The sequence below is a fragment of the Antechinus flavipes genome, chromosome 4 (assembly GCF_016432865.1).
Source record: "Antechinus flavipes isolate AdamAnt ecotype Samford, QLD, Australia chromosome 4, AdamAnt_v2, whole genome shotgun sequence".
In the NCBI taxonomy this organism is placed as follows: Eukaryota; Metazoa; Chordata; class Mammalia; order Dasyuromorphia; family Dasyuridae; genus Antechinus; species Antechinus flavipes.
This window is the reverse complement of record NC_067401.1, coordinates 128,977,250-128,990,504: the sequence shown is the minus strand read 5'-3', so window position 1 is coordinate 128,990,504 and position 13,255 is coordinate 128,977,250. Positions and strand designations below refer to the sequence as shown.

The window sequence follows — 13,255 nt, the reverse complement described above, 5'->3', positions numbered from 1 at the left end:
TACACTACCTTTGGTCTAACATCTTTCTCACTCTTTCCTCAGCTATATAATCTTTTAAGATGGTATTTCCAATAGTAGGTCACAGAATATTTAAGTTAAAACAATGACTGAAATTCTTGGCATTCAGATGACTATAATAATAAATAGTCACTGTAGGCAAAGGAATCATAAAAGCCTATTTAAATCATAATTCAATTATCATTCTATAAACCAAAAATAAATAAGCATTTCCCATGCAGAAAAAATAGCAAGTAAAACTCAGCCTAAGAGTCAAGCATGATGTCAGAATTAAGGTCACAAAAATGTTTTTGAATGCTTTCAAAGGTTTACATTTAAAGCTGGGGTTTTAGAATTGTTTAGTCTTTTTAAGTTACTTTGTATCACTGAAAAACATTTTCTAAGATATGCTAGGCAGGTACTTAAAAATAATTTTTTTTTCTCCCCAAGAAACAAGAGGATATGAAAATGGGATCTTTGTTTATTCTCCATCTACAGACCATTCTCTTTTCCAAAAGAGTTATGTTCCCAAGGAATTGATTTGGAGAACATCAAACTTGAACTAATCTCTAAATTTTCTTGGATTTTTAAAAGAAAAAAATTGAGACAAATTCTTACCTAAGTTTCCAGCACATAACTGATAAGAATTTGGAAATTTTTTGTTAAAATAACCCACCCCAAAACTCTGGAAAATATTATGTACACTTATATAATATCAAGTACCACAAATCCTAACATTGAGTTAATGAAAATATAGTTTAAAAGCTATGTGTAACTACTAGATATTAAGTGTAACAAAATCAGGACTTGTGAATTAACTTTTACTATTCTAATTTCTAATATATCTGGATTCCTTCAAAGCTAATATAACAGACTATGAGTCTCTAGAATAAACTAGTACATACAATGATTATTATGCTAATTTTCTTATACCTGATGAACCAATGTGATCACAAAATAACACAAGTGGCAGTGTTGGCAGACCATCTCTGCTTGTTCCACTTACTATTCCAATACTTCATTATAACCTCATTCTGTCCATTGCAGGACAAAGATCTCACCATGGTGCTGATGGAACAGCTCTTACTTCCAGCACTTGTTTTCTGAAAACAAACTTTTAACACTAAACTGTATAGTTAATTAACAAAAAGGCTTTTTTGTAGAAATGTGTTCAAAAATCTAACGAGACCAAATTTATTTCACTGGTAAGCCAGACAATATTTCTTACAAGATGCCAAGAAAACGTGGCATTTCTATTTAATAGATCATGTCAGTTCCACATCCAATTGCCAATGAAATTAGAAAAATGAATGATTGATCTCCCCCCCAACCTGTTTGTCCCCAAGAAAATTCTCCAAAATCTATTATTGTCAAAGTAAATCAATAGAATCTTCAATACTATCAGATAGAATTGTTATCAATACAATACCTCCAAACAATAAAAACATTTCCAAGTGAAATCAATATAAAATCTTATTTTGGAAGTCAACAAAAACAAAATTGTAAGTTTCAACAGCTTTTAAGTGTGACCGATTTAATGAATCCTTTAGTCCCAAAGGATCTTGTCTAGCAACTATAAATGTCATTTATAAACAAATCAACTGATAAAAATGAAGCTTTCAGATGTTTTGGTATCTAAGCTATTAATCCTCTGGCTGATATCATTGGTTTCACCTTCTTAAGATAACTAATTCCACTTGGATATGAATTAAAAGTTTATCTCTTGAACTAATATTTTACTTCAACACTATTTTAAATCTTTGTCTTCTAAATTCAAAAGTTCAGAACCTTAACACATCTCTATTTTTCCCAGTAGAGTAGTGGGGAAATGGGGTGGGATGAGCTGGATAGATAAAAAGTTGATACATAGGCAGCAGTGCCTAGAAAACATATTAAAAAGAAAGCTATCCCAAATAGTTAATCTGGCTATGTGCTTCAAAAGGCCCATTTCATTTATGGACTGCAAGGTACAATCTCCTTTGTCATTCCTTTGTGATACAATGAGTCAGTCCTTTCTGCATCATTAGCATTTACAACACAGTAACTAGAGCTCAGATCCTTGGCACAACAGTAAAAACAAAGACCACAGGAGGGATTTAATTTTAAAGAATTTTAATACAAACTTAATATAAACTATTTCAGTCCCTCAACATGTAAGACACTGACTCAAAATACTTTTATACCGTTTTCTTCAAGTATTGCACAATGTAGGTACAAAATTAATATTTACGATTACATTTTCTTCCATAATATATAGCAAAAATCTTTAAACTTTTAACAGAAAATACAATTTGTTTTTTTTTAAAAAGCAAATATTCGTACATTTTAATTCCACCACTAAGGAATATTCTGTACACAATTTTTAGAATAGTTGATGTCTTTAAGATGGATATTTTACAATTTCAGTAAAAAAAAATACAACATGAAGCTGCTGGAGCTGTCACAGATCACTGTAGTAAAAAGATATAAATGCAATACCATGTAGTAGAAACAATATATATACTCTGATATTTTACAAACTTTGTACTAAATTAAATTATACAATTAGAAAAGACCAATAAACCCACTTATTAGTGCCAATTTTTTATAAAAAAAATTAGCCATGTCCTTCCTATATCTTAAATACTGTAAGAGGCCATATTTGAGAGTATACTTTAAAATGTACAGTCAGTATAAAATAACTTTGTGCTTGGTTGGCAAATGAAAAACGATGCATGTTGTTTATGTAACCAAGCTTGAATGTTTCCATACTACAAGCTTTAAAAAAAATCTCAAGGGGGTAAAAAAAAAAAATGCCCCCTTGGGCACGTGCATTTCAACTTGTACAATAACATTTTTTTTTTTTAGTTAGCCATAACTGGCTGGAATTGCTGGTTAGAATACTGCATGTTATTTAAGCTAAAATTCAAGCCATCCACAAAAGACTTCTCGTTGAGGCCTCCATAGGCCGCAAACATATCAAAGGCATTACTGTATTGGAGAGGACTGAGGTTAAGGGGGCTGTCACCTGGGAACATTCCATTGTTACTACCTTGACCCTGCATATTAGGGAAAATAAACTCCTTTGCATTAGGAGAAAGAGCAGAGGTCTTCTGCTGTTGCTGCTGCTGCTGTGATGGCTGCTGTTGCTGCTGCTGCTGCTGTGGCTGCTGCTGGCTGCCCAGGCCAAGCCCATAGAGAGAGTGCATTGAGGAAGAAATGGCTTTCTGCTTCAAGAGGTCATTCACATTCAAGCCGAGGTTGGTGGGAGAAGTGCGTGCAACCTTGTTGCTACGGCCACTATTTTTCATTTTGGTCGAGCCAAACTTGGTGGCAGCAAAAGTGGCAGTGGTAAAGGTTAAAGGCTGAGTGGATCGGGGCATGAAAGTAGGACTTACAGCAGCAGAGTGGCCAAAGGGAGGAGATGGAGAGCTGGACACTGATGAAGCTGGGTCACTTATTGGCATAAACACCTGGGCCTCTGGATTAAAGCTGTTTTTGATCTCCTTATCCAACTCACATCCATTTTCATTATTATCATCCACATAAAGCACCTTCACTGGTCCCTTTTCACCAATTTGGTATGAAACCTCAAATGGATCGATCCAAACACTAAGATCCTGGGGCAGGTTTCCACGAACATCATCAATGTCCAAACCACTCTCTTTGGATGCTTGTTCAATCACTGGGTCCACTTTATCCCCTATATGTATACATCTAAACCCTGATCCTTTGTATGGCTTTTCTGGATACCAGTGCCCTTCATATTTCTTTTTAAGAAGTCTTTCAAGTTCTTCACCAAAAATGTTGACTCGTCGCCTGGGAAGCTTATTGTACAAATACGAAATAATAAAATTTAGTGCTACTTGGATTTCAAGCTGCATAGCTGCTATGCCACAAGGTTAAGTTTGTGTTTCAACCCCCCCCTCAAAAAAAAATGTTCAGTTTGTGGCAAAGAAACAAAATTTCATTCAAAGTGCTGGTACTAGTAGATTATTATCCTTCACCTTGAGCAGTCTTGTTCCTTAAAGAAAAAACAAAAGCAAACATAGCCAAATAAGGAAAGTGTAAGATAGATCCCTAAGGCCCACTCCTTACCCCTCAACAAGAAAGTATTTTACTTTTGAAAATGGGACAAAATTACTTTAACGGTCAACATAAAATAATTTGCCTACTTGGAAAATGTTTTAAAAGTTCACAATTTATGGCTTATAATTAGAGAACATAGTTAAATTTAATTTAAAGGAAAAAGCTAATGCTAGGTAATAACTGCAAATCTCCCAGGTCCTGATTATAAATTCTCATTTTCAAATAATTCATAAAACTGAATCACAAATTTTGCAACATGCTAGGGTTTACTATTAATAGATCTAAGAATAATTTGGTTTTGAATGCTAATTTGATAGTCAAATGCCTTTTAAATTCTATTAACTGCCATTCTTCCCATTTGTAAACTTTAACTAGACATTTTAAACTTTTAGCTTTAGGTAAAGATGTAATTCTGGGAAGCAGTCTCATATAGTATGGCAGGATTATGCCTTTTTCCTCTCTACCTTCAGAACTTTCATTAGAAAATGTTTTACTACAAACAGTGCTGAACATATGGTTTATGGATTATCTTTAGAAAGGCTGACCATAATGTTTCTATTTCTATTTACTAACTTAAAAGATCCAGCTATATTTCAGCCCATTAGTATATATTGTTTAACTCTGTCTTAACATTAACCATTTGGAAATGTGAGAAATTAAAAACACTACCTTTAATTTTTACTTACAAAAATATTTCAAGTCAACATACTGCTAAAACATAAACCAAAGGCTACATTAAACACTAATGAAATGTACCATTTGGTAGAATTCTTTAATCAGTTGCAGTTTTTAAACATACTAAGTCTATGAAAAACATAACAAATCTAACCTGGATTTTTTTGTTTTTCTCAGATTAAAAAAAAATCTTCCCAGATTCTGAAAATAAATCCTCTTAAGACTCACTGACAAAAGAAAAATAAATTTCAAGATTCCATTGATTATTCTGTTTTAACGGGGAGTATTTCCAGAATTTTATCCAGATTTTAAAAAGCAACCCCCCTCCCCTTAACGATAAGGGAACAGGCAAAGAGGCTGAACGATAAGGCCGGCCGACCTTTAAAAGATTTCTGGATCAGCACTGGGTGGGGATAAGAAAAGATCAAGGGCAAACAGAAGATAATTACAAGAGGGAGCGATGTGGTCCAGTGGGGCGGTTTTCCGAGGACCTTTAAAAAAGGCAGTGGAGAGTAAGAGCCCAGTTCCATTTCTCCTTAGCCGGGATAACAAAGGGCATAGAATGATGCCCCGGCTTGCCCCCAAACTCCCCGCACTTGCTGAGTCTCCAGCCTGGAGCCGCTGAGGACGCTCAGCCCCTGGAAGGGGCCGGGTGGCCCGGAGGACAAGACGATAATTCAGGCCGGCAGGGCTTTTAAAGCCCGGACTCCGGAGAGGGACTCGGGAGAGTAGGGCAGGCGGGGGAAAGGTAGTTTAAAAGCCGAGCGGGGAGTGGGGAGAGAGGAATTACATAAACAGCCAGTTGGGTCTCATTAGATTTCTACTCACAAGCCCCGGGGCCCGGGCTCCTCCAACACCAGCAGCAATGGGGGGAGGGGGACGGGGGGGGGGGAGAAAAAAAGGGAGGGTGCGGAGGAACGGGGAGGGAGGTCCCGGGGGGGAGGAGGAGGAGGAGGAGAAGGAGAAGGAGGAGGAGGAGGAGGGGAAGGATGAGGGGGGAAAAGAAGGTAGGGGCGGGTGGAGGAGGCCCGGCTACCAGGCTGACCCCAGCCCCGGCCCGCAGCCCGAGGGCCCCGACCCGCCCGAGACTCCCTCCCCCCTCCTCCTCAGTCACCTCCGTAACCCGACCCGGCCGCCGCCCCTCCCCACCCGGAGGCTCCTGGGCCCCGGCCAGACCCCGGGGGAGTCCCGGGGTCTCCTCAGCTGGTCGCCCTTCGATGACCCGCCGGGGTTGGCGCTGCAGTCTCCCCTTCGCCCGCAGTCAGTCAGTCAGTCAGTCGTGGGGGGACGCTCTGCCCCCGGCCCCGCGCGGCTGTCCGGTCAGTCAGTCAAGCCTCGCCGGCCTCTGGCCGCGGAGAGGGGACAGCCTAGGCGGAACGCCGGCCCCGCGATACTTACTGGCTGCTCCGGAGCTGCTTCCACAACAGACCGGGCCGCAGGGCGGGGGCGGGATGGAGGATGGCGCGGGGTGGGGAGTGAGGGGCCCGGCTGAGTGCAAGAAACAACGAACCCGGGGCTGGACCACGGAAACGTGTCGCGACTCCTTCGAGGTCGGGGGAGGCGGCGACAGGGGCGGGGGGGAGTCCGGTGAAGTGCGGTCTCTTCCCCCCGGTACACACTCGGATGCCCCGGCCCAGCTTTCTCCCCGATGTCTGCCCACTCCGCCCCGGGCCAGAGCTCCGCTCCTTCTGCTGCGGCGCGCGCCCCGCCTCTCGTTTTATAGCGGCCCCGCCCCTTTCCCTCCCCGCCCCTCCCCGCCCCTCCTCTCCCTCCGTCCGGGGTGGGGGGTGGTAGCGCTCACCCGCGCCCGCCCGACGAGCGTCACTCCGCTCCAGACTTCGTAGCCATTCCCCGCCCCGAAACCTCACAACCCCTAGGGCTAGTGCTCCTCACTGCCCCCTCCAGCCATTGGTCAGGTCCCACCTGCCAATCGGACTCCGTAAGAGGAGCATGGAGGAGTTGGAGAGGGTGGAGTTTGGGGGAGCAGGAGGGAGGCGGCGAAGGCACACCCCATGGTGCTCGAGATTTGGCCAATAAGCCGACGTTCTGGAATGAACGGAGGCGGGGCGAGGAGGGTTTTTGAAGTAGGATTGGACAGAAGGAGTGCCAGTAAGACTGAGAAGTTGGGGGTGGGGTGGGACTAGACCAGCTGAGTTGAGGTTGGAAGGAAACTGGGGTGGGGTGGGGGGGGTGGAGGTAGGGGTGGGGGAGGGGAATTGAGAAGTAGATGAAGAAGGCGCTGGGGAGTCAAAGGGACAGGAGAGAGAGAAGAGGCAGAGAGGCTTGGAAAATACCCAACACCTGTGGGACTAAGTCTTGCTTAGGAAAATCCCACCTTTAGAGGAACTGTCTATCCTGTTAGCAAACGTTAAGAAAGTCCATAGGGATGGTGGTGGGACCCATGTGCCAGGGACCCTTGCACGCAATTGTATTAATGATTAATTCTCCCGCCCCCCTCCCCCAGCAGAAACAACTGCCACCCGGAGGGAAGGGAGCAACTGCAGAATCCAAACCTGCTGGGGTGGGGGTGGGGAGAGGGGCCACTCAACTGACCCTAGCTCCCACACCTCGTGGCAGTTAAACTGTCTTCTGCTTTCCACATCCAGCAGTCAGTCAGTCCGTCTCCTCCTGGCAACCCCAGGAGCAAAAGCATTGGCTTGGGATGACTTTGGCCTTGGAGATGAGCGGAGGAGGACATTTCTTTTTCAAATATGTCAAACCCAGCCCCCCTGCACTCAAATGGGGACGCCGAGTACTGTTCTGCTGGATGGCCTGAGTATTTTTATACAAGCACCGATATTTGAAAAAAAAAATTTACCTCTGTGCACATAATAAACATATGGTATCGCACTGTTATGCCCTGTATTGTATTACCAGCCTATTCCTTTAAGACCTTTTACAGTTGAAGTGTGTAAGGGGAAAAAGAATGGGGAGGGGAAAAAGAGTGATTGGAGGGGGTGAGGGTAAACAGGGAGGTGGGCCTTCTTCACAACCTGCAGCCGAGAAATGTATGAAGTTACAGTGGGAGTGGAACTGCCCCCCCCCTTGCTAAAAATATTACTCACAGGTAGCAACGATGTCTGATTGGCCACACTTTACCCTTAGCAACCAGGCAATTGGTTGGTTGATATCTGGAAGGAATACGTCAAACTCCAGTTTGGAAAAAGGGAAAGAGAAGAAATGGGAGGGAGCAAAGACTGGGGAGGAGGGGAGGAGAGAAACTCAAGTAGTAGAGATGGGAGGAGGAGGAAGAGGAAGAAAAAAATGGGAGGAGGGCACAAGGAGAGAAGGAGGAACAGGGAGAAGGGAAGGCGCAAGGAAAGGGAAGAGTGAGAAAAGGGAGGGGGAAGGAAGACATAGGAAGAAAGAAAAGGAAAAAAAAGGACACGGAATAAGAAGGGAGGGAGGAAGGGGAGGAAAAAGAAAAAGGAGGAATGAAGCAGTGAATGCAAACGCCCAACTTTCTTAAACTCTATTCCGGATCCCTTTTCAAAGCACTCAAGGGGCCATCTTCCTCCCCAGAAACTTCAGGAACACCCCCAGCTTGTTTCAAGGAAGTTAGGCAACTCTTCTACAACTTGTATATCCTGAGAACAGGCACGAAGACGGTTGCTGGATCAAGCCCAGAGACACTTTAATTTCACGAACCTAAAGCCTGAACCGAGTCTTCTCCCCCATTCTTGTTCCTCTCCCCTTTCCATTTATTTTTTAGAAGGTGTATTGTTGGGAGAGATGGAAGAATATTTTCTTCTAAAGCTGAGTGGGTGTGGGTGTGGAGAAAGGGTGTGTGTGGAATGGGGGTGGTGGTCAGATGACTGATTTAATATTCAGTGCTTAGATTCCTAAAAAGACAGGCATATATATGCACACACATCTATTTTTTGTCGGGACCTGTGATTTCACTGGTGTAGGCAGCTCCCAGTTCTGCTGCTTAAGCGCTTCCTTAGGAAGTTGGCCTGAAACACTGAGTTAAGCGACTTGTGCAGGGTCACACAGCCAACAGCTGTCAGCAGCTGACCCCCCAGCTCCATCCACGCACAAGGCGCTCTTCCCCGTGGGTAACATTCTGATGTAGAGTTAGGAACCGGACCTTGGATTTCATTAGTATAGAGAAGCCCCGGGGGAGGAAATTCCCTCTTCCAAAGCATGTTGGCACCTTGGAAATTTGTCTTAGGGAGTTAGTTGCCTAGGATACTGAAAAATCACTTACCTAGGATCACCCAAGCCAGTATATGTCAAAAACTGGACTTGAACCCAGGTCTTCCTGGCTCTTCCTGCTATAAAGGTAGCTTTTCCACACAGGGGAGTTCCTTATACAGATGAAATAGATAAATGAAAAAGCATTAAGCGCTTACTATGTGCTGAGCATTCCGTTACCTTTCTAGAAATTTAAATATAACCAAGTGAACCAGTCCTTGCCCTTGAGAAGCTTACATTCTAGCAGCGGAAGACATTATTTAAAGGGGAGGTAGCTCTCTGTCCATTATATCTGGATTGCTTCTAGGGCTCTGTGTATGTATTCTGAAAGGTCCTGATCCTCAAATGCTGCATTTTCCTGCTTCTGAAAACTTAACTCAGATTGTCAAGTGTAAAGTTGTCATTTGTAAAGAAACATTTCTACTGCCAAATTGTCCCTTCCCAATATCTCACACTTATAAAAAGTAAATGAAGGGGAAAGGAAATAAACATTTATGGACCTATTATGTGCTAAATTCTTTATAAATAGTATTTCATTTGATTCGAATAGATGCTAACATTATTCCCATTTTACAATTAACTGAGGTAAATAAAGATCAAGTGATTTTACTAAGTCAGAGAGCTAGTGTCTGAGGCTGGCTTAACACTCCAGTCTTCCTGATTTCAGGCCTAGTGTTCCTTCCACTAGACTACCTTCTTGCTTCTGGTCATGTAAGACTGAAAGACTTTTGGAATTTGGAGTTGAATGGGATCATGGCCCAGTGTAGGAAGTACTTGCTCTAGAGTTGAGCTCCTGTGTTCCAATCCTGCCCCTATCACTTCCTAGTCATGTGAACTTGGGTCAAAAATTTCCCTTGTCTGGGCTTAAAACTTTTTCATCTATGAAACAAGCAAATGGACTAGATGGCTTCTGAAATCTGAAATAGCTCTATGGCTATGGTTCTGCTCACGTTTGAGAAAGATTTTACTTCTCATTTGGAAAATGTAGTTCTCATGTATATTGTCTGAGATTAGAAATTCAATCCTAAGCATGTCAGAGTACTGAGCAATCCTTTGGGGTCCTTATCAAGAAAGGCTTTGGGCCATGATGGGATTGAGGGGCCAATTTGGGAGTTAGTTTCAAGTTCTGCCTATGAGCTGTGGGTGAATCACTTAAATTCTCAGTGGGCCAGATTGTAAGTTGCAGAATCCATATCTGCTTTGGTGAAGGTCGCCTCCATACAGGAAGTATCCTGTGTAGATGAAATAAATAAATGAAGCATTTATTAATCAGCTACTATAAGCAGATAATCAACTCAACTTTGGAGATATAGATACAAGCAAGACAGTTCCTGTGAAGGAGCTTATGTTAAGGCAGCCATAGGGAAGGTCAGGGAAATGGAATACAGGTGCCCCAAGATTTGGAGATGGCCAGAAATGGCATGGCAGCCTGGCTCCAGAAAAGATAAGCAGAGAGCTCATGTATTAGAGCCCAGGGTCCCAGGGGCGGAATCCAAGTTCCAGTAAGAGGAGGATGGTCAGACCAGTTTAGAAATTTCTAGAAATCACATGTCTACCCCCATTAAAAAAAAAATCAAGATTATTAAGCTCTTCAAGGCAAGATTATTTTCTCCCCAGTCTGGTCTGTAATATTCTTAGTATTACAACACTCACCTGGTAGGTACTAGTTAAGTATCAGTTGAATCATAGGATTAGAGTCAGCCAGTAAACATTTATTAGGTGCTTAGCTCTACGCCAGGCAAGTTGGATGGGTCATTTAGGCCAACCTTTTTATTTTACAGCCGAAGAAACTGAGGTCCACAGGACCCTAGTGGTTTCCCAAGGTCACACGGGTCATAAGCAGCAGAGTCAGGACTGGAGCTCAAGTCATCAGCAGTTAGGCTTTCATTATGCTCCTGTCACGTGTCAAGCAAAGTGCTAAGCACTGGCTTCAAAAAGCTTTTCCTGTACATGATTGGGGGGAGGAAGGGGGGCAGCTTGGTGGTACAGTGCCTGGAGCACTGGGCTTGGAGTCAGGAAGAAATCTTGCTGAGTTTGAATCAGGTCCCAGATACTTAGCTGTGTAAGCCTGGGCAAGTCACTTAACCCTGTTTGCCTCAGTTTCCTCATATGTAAAATGAACCGGAGAAGGAAATGGTGAACAATTCTAGTATCTTTGCCAAGAAAACCCCAAATGGGGTCATGAAGTTGGACATGACTGAAATAACACTGTGTTGTTAATTTTTTTTTCTTTTCAATAACGGCTTATCATTTAGTTATAAAACTGTCAATATGCCATTCCCTCCCTATGCCATAACTACTGCTCAATCCATTGTGCCATCAGTGAAACGGCTGTGAATTGGTGCAACAAGTCTGGGAAACAATTTTGGAATTAATCAAGAAAAATCGCTAAACTGTTCATACTCTTTGAGCAATTAATAAGCATATTTCCCAAAGAGATCAAAGACAGAAAGGTCCTATATATACTAGAAAAGCCATAGCAAAACTTCAAAAGATATTTTTATTGATTCTTTTTATTTTGGCATCACATAAAGTTCCTTCCCCTTCCACCATTCATTAAGCCACTCCTTGTAATAAAGGTTAAAAAGAGGGAGAAAAAGGGAAATTTGGCAAAACCAACTAAAACGTCAATTGTTATGGCATACCGTGCAATATTCCACATCCATAATCATGTACTTTTGTAAAGAGGATGGAGATACATTTTCTCACCTCTTCACTGGGTGGGGCTAAGTCTGATCATTATAATTACATGGTATATAGAGTTTTTTGGTTGTTTACATTGCTGTAGTCATTGTATATGGGGTTTTCCAGGTTCTACTTAACTCATTTCATATCTCTTCATAATCTCTTAATTCTTCATAGTCATTGTTTTATAGGATTCAAATACTACTTTATTACATCCATATACCGTAATTTGTTGAACCATTCCCCCAGCCAATGAGAACTAACTTTTCCCCTAGTTTTTTACCATCACAAATAGTGCATTTTGGTGCATATTTATCTTTGTATTTGACATTTTGGTGGTATATGACAAGCCATGGGACCTCTGGGTGAGAGGATGGAGACCACAGTCACTTTTTAATCTAATTACAAACTGCTTTCCAAAATGCTCAAATCACTCTACAATTCCTTAACCTGTGTATTGGTGTGCGTATCTTCCTACATGTTTTCCAGTTATTTACTATTTCCATTTTTGTCATTTTTGCCAATATAATGGTATGATATCAATGCCAATATGATATTTTAAAGTTACAAAGTAGTACTCTTTGAATTAACAAAATGTTGGAAATGAAGGGAACAAATGCCAATTGGGGAGTAGCCAAATAAACTGTCATGTTCTAAGTGTACCAGAAGAAACAATAAATTTAAGGGATTCAGAGAAATACGAAAAGACTTTATGAACTATTAGAGAATGAAGTGAGCAAAATCAGGAGAAGGACGGAGGATAGTAAAATAATATTAGCAAAAACAATATTCAAAGATATTCAGGCTCCAATTAATTATGATGACTAATCTTAGTCCTTGAGAAAAGATAATGAAACAAACTTTCTCTCCATAAAATGTCACTTATGCCATCAGCTATATTTGTTTTGTTGTTCAGGTGTGCTTAACTTTTTTTCTTGTATAAGAGAAGGTTCAGTGGGAATGGGGAAGTGAGGAGGATTTTATATTGGGAAAACAACTGCAGTGTAAAACCTAAAAAAAGGCTTCAAATGCTCATATGCTCCAGTAGATCTGTTTTCTTTTTAAGGAATTCTCTCCAGAGCTGCTGACTGCATGTAACTCATCCATGTCTGCTGGTCCCATATGACTCTTGTCCATGTCCTTTCACAAAAGTTTACTATAGTAAGTTTATATATGTACTGAAGGCCTTCCTTTGTTTGTCTTGATAACTCAAGGATGCTACTGGAACACTCTTGGCTTTCCATCTGTTGTCCCCATGTGATTAGACTATCTTCTCTTCTTAGCATATAATTTTTTTTTGATATTTTTTACTCCTGTTCTTTCTTGGTTTCCCATTGCTTGTATGTGACAGTCTGCTCGTATCACTTGTGTATATTCTTCTTGCCTTCTGTGCGATACTCATTTTTAATTTTTTGGAGAAGATTTAAAAGTATACTGTGTCTCAGTTCCATAGAACAACAGATAGGATGTTAATATTGAAAAGATGAATCTTTGCTTTCATGGAAAATTTGGTAAAGGTGGTTTTAATTTCCTAAAAGAAATTCAACTCACTATCCTCCTCAACCCTGGGCCCAAATCATCCATTTACCTTATCTGCCCCAGATATACATACCTGTAAGATAAAGCTGTAAGA

The 13,255-nt window shown here is 41.6% G+C and overlaps 1 protein-coding gene across 1 annotated transcript; it reads right to left on the bottom strand.

The window, feature by feature from the left end:
• Positions 1-2,092: 2,092 nt before the first annotated feature.
• On the bottom strand, positions 2,093-6,237 carry TOB1 (transducer of ERBB2, 1). The gene is made up of 2 exons (XM_051994283.1): positions 6,139-6,237; positions 2,093-4,000 (listed from the first exon to the last, which is right to left on the bottom strand). The coding sequence occupies exon 2, from the start codon at positions 3,858-3,860 to the stop codon at positions 2,841-2,843; it is 1,020 nt and encodes a 339-aa protein (XP_051850243.1). The 5' UTR covers positions 3,861-4,000; positions 6,139-6,237; the 3' UTR covers positions 2,093-2,840.
• Between the last annotated feature and the right edge of the window lie 7,018 nt (positions 6,238-13,255).